The 14,314-nt window shown below is 39.2% G+C and overlaps 1 protein-coding gene across 3 annotated transcripts in view; it reads left to right on the top strand.

Moving 5' to 3' along the window:
- Positions 1-14,314, top strand: part of sdad1 (SDA1 domain containing 1) — a 53,643-nt gene that overhangs the window by 38,892 nt on the left and 437 nt on the right. For all 3 annotated transcript variants that reach the window (XM_080190833.1, XM_080190843.1, XM_080190825.1), the window contains exons 13-20: positions 2,032-2,108; positions 2,822-2,919; positions 4,300-4,376; positions 6,436-6,550; positions 7,547-7,647; positions 8,732-8,919; positions 11,717-11,801; positions 13,367-13,528. In XM_080190833.1, the coding sequence (XP_080046959.1) occupies positions 2,032-2,108; positions 2,822-2,919; positions 4,300-4,376; positions 6,436-6,550; positions 7,547-7,647; positions 8,732-8,919; positions 11,717-11,801; positions 13,367-13,528 (903 nt within the window). The remainder of the gene's footprint in view (positions 1-2,031; positions 2,109-2,821; positions 2,920-4,299; positions 4,377-6,435; positions 6,551-7,546; positions 7,648-8,731; positions 8,920-11,716; positions 11,802-13,366; positions 13,529-14,314) is intronic.

Below are 14,314 nucleotides of genomic sequence, written 5' to 3'. Positions count from 1 at the left end.
GGAAATATTTAGCTGGAAAGCTAAAAGTTCCACCAGTTCTATCTATTTGTGTAGTGGAAATTTCATTAACCCCAGTCAGACTAGATCTTGGTCATCCGGCATGCAAGTATATTGCCAGACATTTGCTGGTTTATCTGCAGGCATTAGGGTGTATTGTCTCAGCCAAGTCTTCTGTACTACTGTTGAAGAGTGCACATTAAGTGGATAGTTCCAAAATGAAGGAGTAAAATAGAACCTTAGTTAGCATCTAACAGCACAGGGGGAGGCTGTTTGGCCCATCATTCCTGCTTTTTGGGAAGAAAAAGCTATTTAATTTAGTCCCAAAATCCAGCCTCTTTTCCATTATACCTGTAAATTGGTCCTGTTCAGATACATGCCCAATTGCCTTTTGAAGCTTCCTAGGAAACCTGATTCCATCAGCCTTGCAATTGGTGCTTTCCAGATCATAACTCTCTGGGGGCAAAGTCATACAGGCTACACAGTGTTCTTCAATGCTATAGCAATGGTGAATACCGCACAAATAGCAGCCCATCATGCTGCCTGCCCCCAGGCATTTGAGTTGAGTCCGTGTAAGTCATTTGTGATGGCACTAAACAAACAAATTTTTCCCTCAGGGATTGTTAAGATCTGGAATATGCTTCTTGAAAAGGAGCGGAATCAAACAGATTTTTCCACCTGGTGATTTGTCACTTTTTTTTCTTTTTTAATAAATCCTCTTTATTACTTTACGTAAGGACTGGACTGTTTCCTCACTGGGTTGCTCCTCACATTAATCCAAACAAACCTCCACCACTTCAAACCAGTTTTTCAAGTTGTCCCTAAATCAGTTTCCCTTAATCTGGATGGCCATAAAACATTAGACAGGGGTCGTGGGTAGAGAGGTGGACTGGTGGTGTTGAGATGGCGGCGTGGGCTCGTTGGGCCGAAGGGCCTGTTTCCCGGGCTGATTTTGTTCTTTGTTCTTCGCATATAACATCAGTGGCGTTCATAACAGTATGCCTTTAATTTGTACTGCTCTAAGGAAGATGATCCCAGCTTTTCCAATTTCTCCAGATAACTGAAGTCCCTCATCCCTAGTATGAGCCTTGTAAACCTTACTTTACCCTCTTTATGGCCTTGACATCTTTATTAAATAGGATTGTACACTATACCCCAGCTAAGGCTTTTGGATTGTTTTAAAGGATTAGCAAGACTTCCTGATTTGGTATCCAGTGTCCTTGTTAACAAAGCCAAGTAGCCCATCCTGTTTTTTTAAACTGCCCTATCAACTTGCTGTTCCACTTTCAAAGATTTGGGAATATGACCCCTACCCCTTTACCAGTCCCTTTGCTGTTGCACTCTCTTCAGAATAGTACCATTTAGGTTATACCATCTCTCCACGCGGATTCCTCCGAAGTGTACCATTTCAAACGTATCTGCATTAAATTGTAATCTATGTTATATGTCTGCCCTTCTTATCAGTCTATCCACATCTTCCTCTGTCTTCCCATTCCCTGTCAAGTTTTTTTTCATCCACAAGGTTCAAAATTGTTCTCCTTAAACTGGAGTCTAGATCCTTTATATATAAACAAGTAAAAAGCGATCTTTTGCATATTTTTCTTCAGTCAGAAAAGCATCCATTCACTACTACTCTCTGACCCTGTAGAGAGTAGGGTCAGATTACATATGCAAGTTGCAATCTTTTTAATATCATGTCCTTCTATTTTTCTGACATCTGTTAAGTGATGCTTCATCAATATCTTTTGAAAGTCCATATGTAATATATTTTGCATGATCAGCCCTCACTGTTACTTCATCAAAGTACTCAAACAGGTTAGGCAGACATGATTTGTCTTTAACAAATCTATGCTGGCTGTCCCTTCTTAACGCACGCTCCCCTAAGTGAGAATTAATTTTAACCTTGACAATTGTCAAAGGTTAAATTGCATGCAAATTTCTCGTGCTGAAGGGTCTATGTTACCAAATCAACAAATATTGTGAGCATTACTAGAATTAAGAATACTATCATTAATGTTTTATTCTGTTTTCTAGATTATTCAAACAATGGTGATGACTATAGCAAACAACTTTGTCACAGACCGAAATTCCGGTGAAGTTATGACGGTTGGGTGTGTAAAATAATCATTAATTTATTATTTCCTTTAAATATATATATGCATTTAATACGATGACCTCCATTTTTCTAAAAGAATTGAATGTTGATGATCAGCCATGATCAAAATGAATGGTGGAACAGGCTTGAAGGGCTGAGTGGACTACTTTTATTCCTAGTTTCTATGTTTCTGTAAATAAGTCTCTGGTGGCCTAGTGAGTAAAAAGTTTCATGCTGTGAGACTGAGTTATACAGATCAATCGCAAACTTAACCTTTAGTCCTTGTTTGCTGAACCAAACAGTGGGAGCATCGTGACTGGCTTCAGTTAAACTGAGTTTGGTAATGGGCATTCAATCTAGACTTCAGTTTCTGGTCATTGCTAACATATGGATATTGAGTGAAGTCAGAATTGGGCCTGTTTGCAGTTTCAGCTTGCCCATAAGAAGTAATTCTTTGAATGAAGAACTTTAGGGCAATATAAACAATAATGGAAATCTCACTTTAACTATCATTAGACTATGATAGTATGGAAAACAGTGGTATCATTCAGGTAAAGAATTTATTAATGAATAGTAGCAGAAATAATGGATGGGTAAGCCAGTAAGTATGAAATGATTCAGAATCTTTAAGATTGACAAAGATCTGATAACTTTACAGCCTCACTATGCTTCAGGGAATGTAGTTTGATTAATGGACTAACATCTTAAAACAAATCTTTTCACAAACAGGATTAATACAATCAAAGAAATAAGTGCGCGATGTCCCCTTGCCATCACAGAAGATCTGCTCCAGGACCTTGCTCAGTACAAGACGCACAAAGACAAAAGTGAGTGGTCAGATTTAAGCATTTAATTTAAAAATTATTATTTTATAATGGTATTACCAATATCAGTAACAACAGTGAAAAGTGTCTTTCTTTATTCTGAATATAATCTTTCTATATTTATATAGAAAATATGTTGAAAATATGTTCTGTTCAGATCTCCAGTTCTAACTGAATTGAGCACAGAAATATTTTGAGAGGTTTAACAGGAAATATGTATTTTACAACTATATCCAAGATTTGTAAGTTACACGCTGGTGGTACAAACTTTGGCATGGACAGTGTTTAGCTATATGAACATGCCAACCCATTGCAAAACTGATTTATTTTTGATTTGTAATAAAGGACAGAAATATGTTTCAATACAATAAAATAATTCTTAGTGGTTAATAAGTGGTTTTTTTTGATACTGTGGGATTGAAATTCCCTTTCCCCTTTTTACCAAAGTTGAGGAAGGGTGGTGCTAGGTATTGGAATATTTTCTGCTTCAAATACCTGTGGTCAGTATTATGATCCCAGATTATTCTGTGCAAGTCACAGAGTAAAGTTCTTTCTGCTGTTACCAATATTGACTCCTCAAAGAATGCCCTTTACTGTACCAGTATGAGATTTACCTTCTACTTTACCTATGAGATTTATGCCATTCCCTACACTGTTGCCAATTTGTGTCAAATTTAGGACAGCTTGTTTTAATCCTTGGTCACTGGAACTGGATTGAGACTTTCCAAGCATGTTTCATGTAGGGTCCTAAAAAACTACAGATGGGGACGCATTTATCCCATTAGTCTGCACTGGATTTGAACCCAGCACTGGAGAATCCAAACTAATTGTCATCAAAGATTGCTCTGAGGGAAAACAGAATTTGCTTTTTTCTCTTTCCATAATTGGGAAGCTACCGGCTGTCTGACAGAGCATCTTATCAAGCCCACCCGCTGCCCTATCCTCATAATCCTGAACATTTAACCTGCTAATCTACACATCTTGGGACACTAAGGGGCAATTCAGCATAACCAGTCCATCTACCCTGCACATCTTTGCACTGTGGGAGGAAATCAGAGCACCCAGAGGAAACCCACACAGACAGTCAACCAAGGCTGGCATTGAGCCCGGGTCCTTGGTGCTGTGAGGCAGCAGTGCCGACCAGTGTGCTGAAAGGAGTCACCCTTATTGGAGATAAGTTATCCAGGATCAGATGGTGAAGATGCATTCTTTGTGAAGTTTTGCTTGATTACTTTTGCTAATGTGGGTACTTAAAAAGAATTTCCTGTAAAGTTTAAGAGAATCTGGTAGGATTCATAATCAAATAGATTGTACATGTGGATTTGATGGGACGAGTGTCTGTTTTTGAGGCCATTCATTCTTAAATTCTTTACTTTTCCCTAGATGTAATGATGTCTGCCAGATCCTTGATTCAGCTTTTTAGAACAATGAACCCTCAGATGTTGCACAAGAAAGACAGGGTAAGAATTTTTATAACAGACATGAAGACTTTGGAGAGGGTACAGAAAAGATTTACCAGAATCATTCCAGGAATGAGGGATTACTGTTAGCTGGATAAATTGGAGAAGTTGCTCTGCTAGTACAGAAAAGACTAAGAGAGGCTTTGATAGAGGTGTTTCAAATCTTGAAGGCTTTGAATAGAATATAAAAAGAAACTGTTTCCAGTAGCTGAAAATCCCACCCTACATCTTGAACATGCCAGAGAAGGGAGATTATCCTAGCATGTCTTAATTGTAATCGACATTGGAACCTTCCAGAAACTGGCCAGCTTATAACACTAGATGTAAGTGACCTGAAGCAGCGTAAGTAAATGCCTTGGCTTACTTTTTTAGAAGTCCTTTTAAAGAATTTCAATATATGATCAACCAATGAAATTACATAAGAACATAAGAAATAGGAGCAGGAGTAGGCCATCTAGCCCTTCGAGCCTGCCCCGCCATTCAATAAGATCATGGCTGATCTGTCGTGGCTCAGTTCCACATTCCCGCCCTCTCCCCATAACCCTTAATCCCCTCGCTTATCAAAAACCCATCAACCCGCGTCTTAAAAATATTTAGCGAGGCAGCCTCCACCACCTCAACGGGCAGAGAATTCCAGAGATTCACCACCCTTTGAGTGAGGAAGTTCCTCCTCAACTCCGTTCTAAACCGCCCACCCTTTATCTTGAGGCTGTGCCCCCTAGTCCTACTGTCCTTTCTGAGCGGGAAGAGTCTCTCCACCTGTATCCTATCCATCCCATTCATCATCTTATATGTCTCAATGAGATCTCCCCTCATTCTTCTAAACTCTAACGAGTGCAAGCCTAGTTTATTCAGCCTCTCCTCATACTCAACCCCCTCAACTCCGGCATCAGCCTAGTAAACCTCCTCTGCACTCCCTCCAAGGCCAAAATATCCTTGTGTTAAGTACGGCGATCAAAACTGCACACAGTACTTCAGCTGTGGCCTCACCAATGCCCTATACAACGGCAGCAAGACCTCCCTACTTTTATATTCAATCCCCCTCGCTATGAAGGCCAGCATCCCATTTGCCTTCCTGACCACCTGCTGCACCTGCAGGCTGGGTTTTTGTGACTCATGCACAAGGACCCCGAGGTCCCTCTGCACCGTAGCGTGCTGCAGTTTTTTGCCACGTAAGTAATAGTCCTTCCTCCCATTATTCCTACCAAAGTGGACCACCTCGAAGATAAATATCACATATAAGCATGTTATATCATCACGACAACAGAGAGAGGAATGGAGTTGGTGAACAGGAATGGAGTTTGTTGTAGAGACCGAAGACTACAGCCTCAATCTTCCCAATGTTTAGAAGAAATATCTGGTACTGGATGTATGTCAGTTTGCACACATTGAAAGGGTCAAGAGAGGTGGTAGTGGCATGAAGTGGAACTAAATAGATTGTTCTTCGAAAGCGTTGGTACAGACTAAAGAGCCTCCTCCTGTGCTGAACTATCATTATAGTGCATGTAATGTGTGGAAAAGTTCTATCAGACTGATTCATAAATTACATTTTTGTTGTGAACTTGGCGTTTTACTGCAGACTGACATGGAAGGCTACTAAACTTCCACGTCATTTTCTTCAGTTCTAAGCAGGTAATCAGTGTTTGCTTCCTGGCCAATCCAAGGACCAATTTAAGTGCCAGTGTTCAACAAGCAAGTTCCTGAATGAAAGTATGCTGTAACTGAGGTGGACTAGTGAGGGGCTTTCCCTCTTAGGCAATTAAACTAATTGCTGTCATTATAATATGGCACCCAGATCGTGATTTAAGGTTTTAAAGCACTTGCAATATGTTCTGGTCTTCTATTTTTTAAAAAACTTGCTTGTTCCATGTATCTGCTGAGGAAGAAAACTGTCGAGCAGAGTTTTAGTTGTTCTGGACAACAAAGGGTGGGGTGTAGATAAAGAGCAAAGATACTAACGGGCACAGTTCGCAAATGTTAAATGTTGAAGTTTATTAAATAGGCATAAGGAAAACTTGTTTGAAATTGTTATCAAACAGAAGATATATATTTGTGATAGGGTAAACCTACAGAAGCCTCAAAGGAAGCCAGATGTCATGAATATGGTGAACTGGATTCCAAAGACTATATCCCAGGAGCAGAAGTGCTGGAAGACGAGGGTGTAGAGGATGATGGTAAGTCTGCTATCCCTCACAACTGTCTGGTTGTACTAATTGCAACTATCCCTAACAAGCTCAGGATATGAAGCTGTCCGGTTCTGGTCATCAATGTCTCAATAATTTCAGTAAATTTGTATGCAAGATGTACAGCTAATCTAAGCTTACCTAGCCTGTTTCAGTTTCCCTTGGAAATTACAACGCTGCACAATGATAAGGATCAAAATTTTCAAATTACAGGAGCAATAATTTTCATTTATATAGCACCTTTGTAACATTGTGAATGCCTTGGAACTTTTTTTCTGTGGAATAATTGGATACTGAACCTTGGAGGCATGGATGTTTTGTGCCCAGAGATTTGAACAAAAAGGTGGGATTTAAGAATGGTCATAAATGAGGAGAGGAAGTTTGGGAGACTGAAGGGACAGAATCTGCATGAGGAAGAGGAAAGGACCAAGGGCATATCACTGTGGGGGAAAGAAGCCATTGTTGGAGATGCAGTAGCTGTGATTGGATGGGAAAGTGTGGCCTGAAGTGAGGGGTATGTCATTGAGCTGAATAGAAGGAGGATGACAGTGTGATCAGTTGTGTCAGAACCTATGCAAAGATTGAAGAGAGAGGATACATAGTATGCTATTTGTCAGTTTGATTAAGGCAGTTTCAGTACTGTGACCGGGAGGAACTTGATTAGAGAAATTTAAGCATGGGATTCAGGAACGATGAGCTAGGATTGCTGAGGCAAAATATTCAAGAACCTTGGAGTGAAAAGGTAGGTTGAAGTTAGTAGTTTGCAAGAAAGAGGAGTTATGGACAGGATTTTTTGAGAAGGTAGTATTGACAATTCTGCAATATCTCCCAATTCTGTAATATCCTCAAATCTGCATATCCCCAAATCTACAATATCCTCAATTCTACCTATTTGTAGAAGCTCTTACAATCTGTTTTTTATATTCTTTGCTAATTCACACTTTGTATTTTATTTCCTCCTTCTTCACCAATGCGTTGGCCTTACAGATGGATGGGAGAGTGCAAGTACAGATGAGGAGGATGAGGAAGATGAAGAAGGGTGGATTGATGTTCATCATTCTTCAGATGAGGAGCAGCAGAAAGAGGTGGTAAGCTGAAAACTTTCCTTGTAAATACAACACATGTGTTACAATATTATCAAATTGATATGTTATATTGAAACACTCAGCTGTAAGTTGCAATATAGGATAATATTTTACTTGCTGTTAATGCTTTCTGACATTATTTTCAATTAAGAATTATTGCGGTGCTTACAAAAGAATGGCCCCCATCCCAAAGTGCTCCTTCTTTTCTCTCCTGAGTTTGTATTTGAGATAGCGACTGCATCTGCAAGGTGGTTGCACCTTGATTTTTGACTTTTATTCCTTCTGCCAGGCTCCTCAATTCTGCTCTGCTTTGCCGGGTTTTTTGTGTTTCCCTCCGTACTTGCCTTACCCTGCCTCTTTAAGTTAGTCAGACATTCTGAATATCTCATTTGTCTTTTAGTGTTTCTGACATTTTCTGTTGTTGCAAGTCAGTTTGATGATTTTGAAGTGTGCTTGTGGTAACATAAATATATTTAATTGTTGATCAGATGTATTTGGTAGATAACAGAAAATCCAAGCTGCCTCAGTGCAGTGCCTTGTTAGTAACTAGTTATCAGACATGGACAAAATATAATAGGAAATCATTGAAGTAAGAAAGAGTTTCTGTACATACAAAAGCAGAAAAACAACTGTCTGGAAGCAAGTTTGGAGAATTATAATATGCACAGAAACAGGCAGGAAATCTGCAGAGTTGTCAAAAGTCAGTGTAAATCCATATGCTTATTTTCACATGGTTTGTCCAATATTTAAACATCAGCATCAACTGCAGGAAAGACGTTTGGTTGGATTATATGTGGTGTCAGCGTTGTAGTTCAGGCAGCCAGTGAGTGAGAGGATTAACAATATGCTAACTAGAACAGTCAGTTCAGAGGTGAAAGCTGGAGCAAAATGATGTAAATATTTTGGCGGCCTATTGGCTCCTGAAAAGTAGATTAACATCTCAAATAGAGAATCTGGTTTGACCAGGGTCCATTAAAATTGACTCATTTTCACCTTGACTGACAAATACAAGATTTTGAAATAAAACTCTGGGTTGGATGAAATGTTTCTTAAAGAGTGTTTTCAGCAAAGGTTTGTATTTCAAAAGGTGGAGAAGATGAGTAATATGCACCCAGAAGCACGTAAAGCCAAAGCAGCAATTGTCAGTGCAAGCAGAGTCCTAACGCAAGAAGATTTCAAGAAAATACGTCTGGCCCAAATGGCCAAAGAAATTGATGCTGCCCCTACCAAAAGTCAAAAGAGGAAAATTGTTGAGGATACCAGTGATGAAAGTGGGTATGTACATTCATTTTGCATAATTACTGTGAGAAATATTTCTGTGGCCATCAAACAAGATCCAGGGAATTAAATGTAATGCAATACTAGATGTACTTAAATTATTCCTCCCCTTACTATGTTACAGTTTTTTTGATTACATAAAATAATGGTTGCACATGTCAGGCCTACGTTAGATATTCCCTTGGGTTCAATGTAACGGGTCTCTCCCATAAGAAAATCCTAAATCCCCCTCCAATCTAGAGTACTGTACCTTTACTTAGTCATATGATCATATAATGCCATAAGTCCATTCGCAGTTAAAACCTGCCCCAATCCCTTATGAAGAGTGTTGAGAGAATGCTACATTGTTGCAGGAGCTGCTGCTAACCCCACCTGTAAATGCCCTCCCCTCAGCTTCACCACCTTCACTAGTTTCTAGTGCAGCAGGTACATTCATTATTAGTGCAGTCAGTGCTTTAAAAACACAACTGCCAAGGACAGAGGAACCAGTGAGGCAGCAAGCAGTGGCTCAGGCTCAGTGCACCATAGAGTGGAAAATAAGATATTGGCAAGGTGCCCAGGCCCAAAGAGGTGCATGAAAACACAAGAATGTGTGAATGGATAGCATCAACAAGTGCAGGAGGATTGGGGCAGGTTTACCAAACAGCTGACACATAATAATACCAAGCTTCTTGAACACTGAAAGCCTCATAGCGTTAAACTTGCTTCCAATATGATGGAGATAGTACATGACTTCTGTGTAAGCATAGCAAATGTGTATCCTTTGTAAAATACCATAGATCATGGCATATAAGTCAGCTTTGAAGTCTCAAAAAAATCCTTCCAAAAATGCTGTTTGAGTCATATGTCAAGTGTAAGATGTGAACCACCTATATTGGTGTAGGTCATTCTGAAATAAAAGAACATAATACCAGCAATTTAAATTAATTCAGTGCAATGTGTTTAACTGAACGAATTAATGTTACAAGGGCACCCTTAAGCCCAATTAAAATATTTCAAAAAACGTCAAATTCGTGGACCGAATTTACCACACACCTGGCCTTGTGTTTTGCAGTGGTGGGAGCTGGCCCGCATTGGCTGGTGGCAGGATCTCCTGGTCCCACCATTGTCAACGAGGTTTCCTGTTGAATGCATCCCTCATTGTTGGTGGGGAGGGGAGGGTATATGTACGTGCACTATAGGCAAGACCAGAAAATCCCGTCGGCATGAATGGCTGTAAAGTTCCAGCCATTGTCTTTGGCATCTGATGCAGGATTTATTAAGTCACTTTAGTTATGGTATCACAATCATCGAGGTATTTTAGTAATCTCTGAGCAATCTTGGTCATCTGTTGCAACACTGGACATTTTTCTTCCATTCTTCCTCCTCCCATTCTCTCACCAGTTTTTCACTAACACAGAATTTGTCACTGCAGCATAGTTATTTAAGGAGTTAGCAAATGTCATGACTTAACTTGAAACAAGCTTCTTCCTTAATTATTTTTATGGATAATGAATGTGGATAATAATGAAATAAATTATTTTTCTTTTCATTATTCGCCATGTGCAGTTTTCTCAGTGTGACCTTGTCTTAAATTCCCGCTCTTCATCTCGGCAACAAGGCCCATGTCCCCTGCTTGATCCCATGTACTGACTTGCAAGATGAGTAAAATATGCATTTCTGAGGTGAAAAATTGAGCAACTTGTAATGTGAACCTGGGGAATAGGTGGTTAACTTATCTATTGAGTGTAGGTCTAAACATGAATTTTGGTGCTGAAAAATAGGGTCATCTAATATGACAGGATGACTTACTGGCTGTGATCAGTGGTATTTAATTTGTATTATATGTGTTGTATCTTTTTTCTTTGTTCAAGCGTCTCCTCAAAATGTTTCAGGAGAGCATTCATCCAATTTGTCCCTGAGATGTATGTTTGTTTATTTATTAATGCCGCAAGTACTTACGCAAGGATATTTTGGCCTTGGAGGGAGTGCAGAGGAGGTTTACTAGGCTGATACCAGAGTTGAGGGGGTTGAACTATGAGGAGAGGCTGAATAAACTAGGCTTGTACTCGTTAGAGTTTAGAAGAATGAGGGGAGATCTCATTGAGACATATAAGATGATGAATGGGATGGATAGGATAGAGGTGGAGAGGCTCTTCCAGCTCAGAAAGGACAGTAGGACTAGAGGGCACAGCCTCAAGATAAAGGGGGGGCGGTTTAGAATGGAGTTGAGGAGGAACCTCTTCACTCAAAGGGTGGTGAATCTCTAGAATTCTATGCCCGTTGAAGTGGTGGAGGCTGCCTCGCTAAATATATTTAAGACGCGGGTTGATAGGTTTTTGATAGGCAAGGGGATTAAGGGTTATGGGGAGAGGGCGGGAATGTGGAACTGAGCCACGACAGATCAGCCATGATCTTATTGAATGGCGGGGCAGGCTCGAAGGGCTACTCCTGCTCCTATTTCTTATGTTCTTAAGTAGGTTTACATTAACATTGCAATGAAGTTACTTTAAAAATCCCCTAGTTGCCACACTCCAGCGCCTGTTCACGTTCACTGAGGGAGAATTTAGCATGGTCAATGCACCTAATCAGCATGTCTTTCAGACTGTGTGAGGAAACCCATGCAGGCACGGGGAGACTCCGCACAGAGGGATGTTAGAACACAGAGAATCTTTTGTAGCAAATTATGTAGCATTGGTGGTATCTGCTTCAGTGTGCAATCTGTTCTTCAGGCCAATTGTTATAGACTACTTTTTGACAACTGCTGAAAGCATCCTGTGCCTGGGGATTGATCATTTAATTCTTAAACTTTCAGAGGAGAGCAGCTTTCACTGCGAAACATAGAACGACTTCATAAAAAGCCTAAATCGGATAAGGAAACTCGACTAGCAACAGCAATGGTAAGAAATTGTTGGTGAATATTCCCAGACATAGCTTTGCTACATTCTGAGTGTTTTCTCCTCTGACAGTATTTTTTTTATTTTCGCCTTGGGCTATGCATCATTTGGAGATATCTCTGATTTTTATATATATGTATATACATGTTTTGCATTTTAGACATGGTTTGCTCGAAGGACTGCTATATCCAAAGTGCATTAAATGTGAATTAGGCAAGTTTAAGAAACCTCATTAATTAATTTCTATTCTTTTTTTGTTCAGTAAAGATTATCAAGAACATGCATCCTTAAAGATTTAATTTCCTTTCAGATTTATGCCAACATTTATACTGTGGCCAAACATTGTGTATTTGAAGTTAATCTTGGTGCGCATGTGGAGAAAAGCTGTCCTGTCATCATATTCCATTTCTGTTGTTATGGAAACTTAACATAAATATGTCAAGAACATTATTCAGCCATAAACCTCAATGGCAGTATTTATAATGGAGATCTGCTGAAACTGACCATCAGCCTTTCTTTCCTCCTAATCTGACCATCCTGCTAAATGGATGACTTCTGGGTGGTGCCTTAGATGGGTGTCTCAGAGGTTCCATTGTATAATATTTTATTGTACTGTCACATACTTCATTGTGTATAATTTGCCATCTCTATTTTTGTTATGGGCTTTGCTAGTAAGACCAAAGTTTGTTGCCCACCCCATCATTAAGGATGGTAGAATATTAAATGAGTTTTTATAGCAATCAGTGATACCAGATTTTTTGGTGGGATTTGAACTTGTGTCCCTAGTGAAAAACCCTAGAATCTTAATTCCACAAGTTGGTAGTACTTTTGCTTCTATGTCACAAGGATATGGGATCAAGTCTCACTCCAGGACCTGAACACAATAATTTAGACTGACTCTCTAGTGCAGTACTCGGGGAGGTGTGCTGTCTGTCTGTTGAGACATTAAAATTAGGCCCCTTCTGTTCTCTCAGATGGACGAAAAACTCCCATGGCTCTACTTCAAAGAGCAGTGAAATTATCCCTGGTCTTCTGGCCAATGTTTAACCTGTGGGAGCAAGCTATGAGGCAGCTATGTTATCCACTACAGTGACTACATTTCAAAAATACTGAAAATGAAAGGAGTGTTGGGCTAATATTTTGGACTATTTTTGAAGCTTTAATGTTCCATTTTTGTTCATGGGCAACAGTTATAACAGCTTAGTAATAGCATTCAACTGAAACAGAGTCCATTGGCCCTGATTAGATTTAAGTCAAATAATGGATAGATTACAGTTCTTAGCAACTGATTAAGATGTGTTATTGCAGCAGATTGGATACTTGCTACTCCTTTAACAACTCTTCAAACTATAGTAATAAGTGCCAAACATGGAAGTTGTGAAACTAACTTGATGAAAAATTGTCACCGTCAATTTCTGTAGAAATATTTAGCATAGCTTTGGCAAAATTTCAGCAGAAATGTTACCCTATGATTTCTGTGTTATGTGCTGTAGGTGGCTTTACTCTGGTCATCAGGATAATCTGCACTGTTCCTCATGTGATTCATCTCCTTTTATTAAATCTTACAGGCAGGGAGATCTGAGAGAAATGAATTTGTGAAAAAGAGAAACAAACTGAATCCATTTGCAAGCACAACCAACCAGGACAAGAAAAAGAATAAGAACTTTATGATGATGAGATACAGTCGTAATGTGCGATCGAAAGGCAAACGCTCCTTCAGGGAAAAGCAGGTAATTAATTTATTCTTGGTTCAAAATTGGAAAATGTTAGAAATGTTCAGCAGGTCATGTGGGAAAAGGACAGGCGAATGGATCCTTCTTCAGAATTGGAATTTAATGGAGATAAATAGTATTCAAAATGGAACAGAACATGGAGGAAGCAAGACAATCGAATAAAAGGAAGTAAAATTATCTTCAAATTGCTAATACAGAAAAGAGGAAGTGATTAAAATGGAGAAATTATGTCATATTGATGTTTGACTGTTAATTTCATAAATGTCCTATTATTAACTGGGGCAAATTCAGTGTAAAAGTATAGAGTGCGCAGAAAAAGTGCATTTAGGATAACTTTTTTGGCAATACCTAGTTAGCTCAACAATTGAAGGAATATCAGTTGGAAAGGTGGTAGTGAACATATTTCAATTAGATTTTGAGCACTATGGAAATTTAGATTCCATTGGATGTCAAATAACATACTGAGTATGATGAGGCAAAAAGAAAGTTGATGTCAGATGAGACAAATTCAGTACTGTAGAAAGCCTAGAGGAAGAAAGGTCAACGGGTGAAATTAGAAAATAAATTAATAAAGGGAGGGCATGAAATAATATTGGCAAATGGAACAAAGGAAAAGTCAAAACTGTCTTATAAATACTAAGGAAAGAGTAGAGCCAATTAAAGACAGAAAAGGTAACGTGTGTGGAAGTAGAAAACGTGGATGTAGTTCTTACTGAATACTTCATAATCAGATCAGTCATAATCTCATTGAATGGTGGAGCAGGCTCAAGGGGCCAAATGGCC

The sequence above is a fragment of the Carcharhinus amblyrhynchos genome, chromosome 1 (genome assembly GCF_965287045.1).
Source record: "Carcharhinus amblyrhynchos chromosome 1, sCarAmb.v2.hapA, whole genome shotgun sequence".
Taxonomy (NCBI): Eukaryota; Metazoa; Chordata; class Chondrichthyes; order Carcharhiniformes; family Carcharhinidae; genus Carcharhinus; species Carcharhinus amblyrhynchos.
Note: the sequence above shows the minus strand (reverse complement) of the source record. Positions and strands in the feature narration are given on the sequence as shown.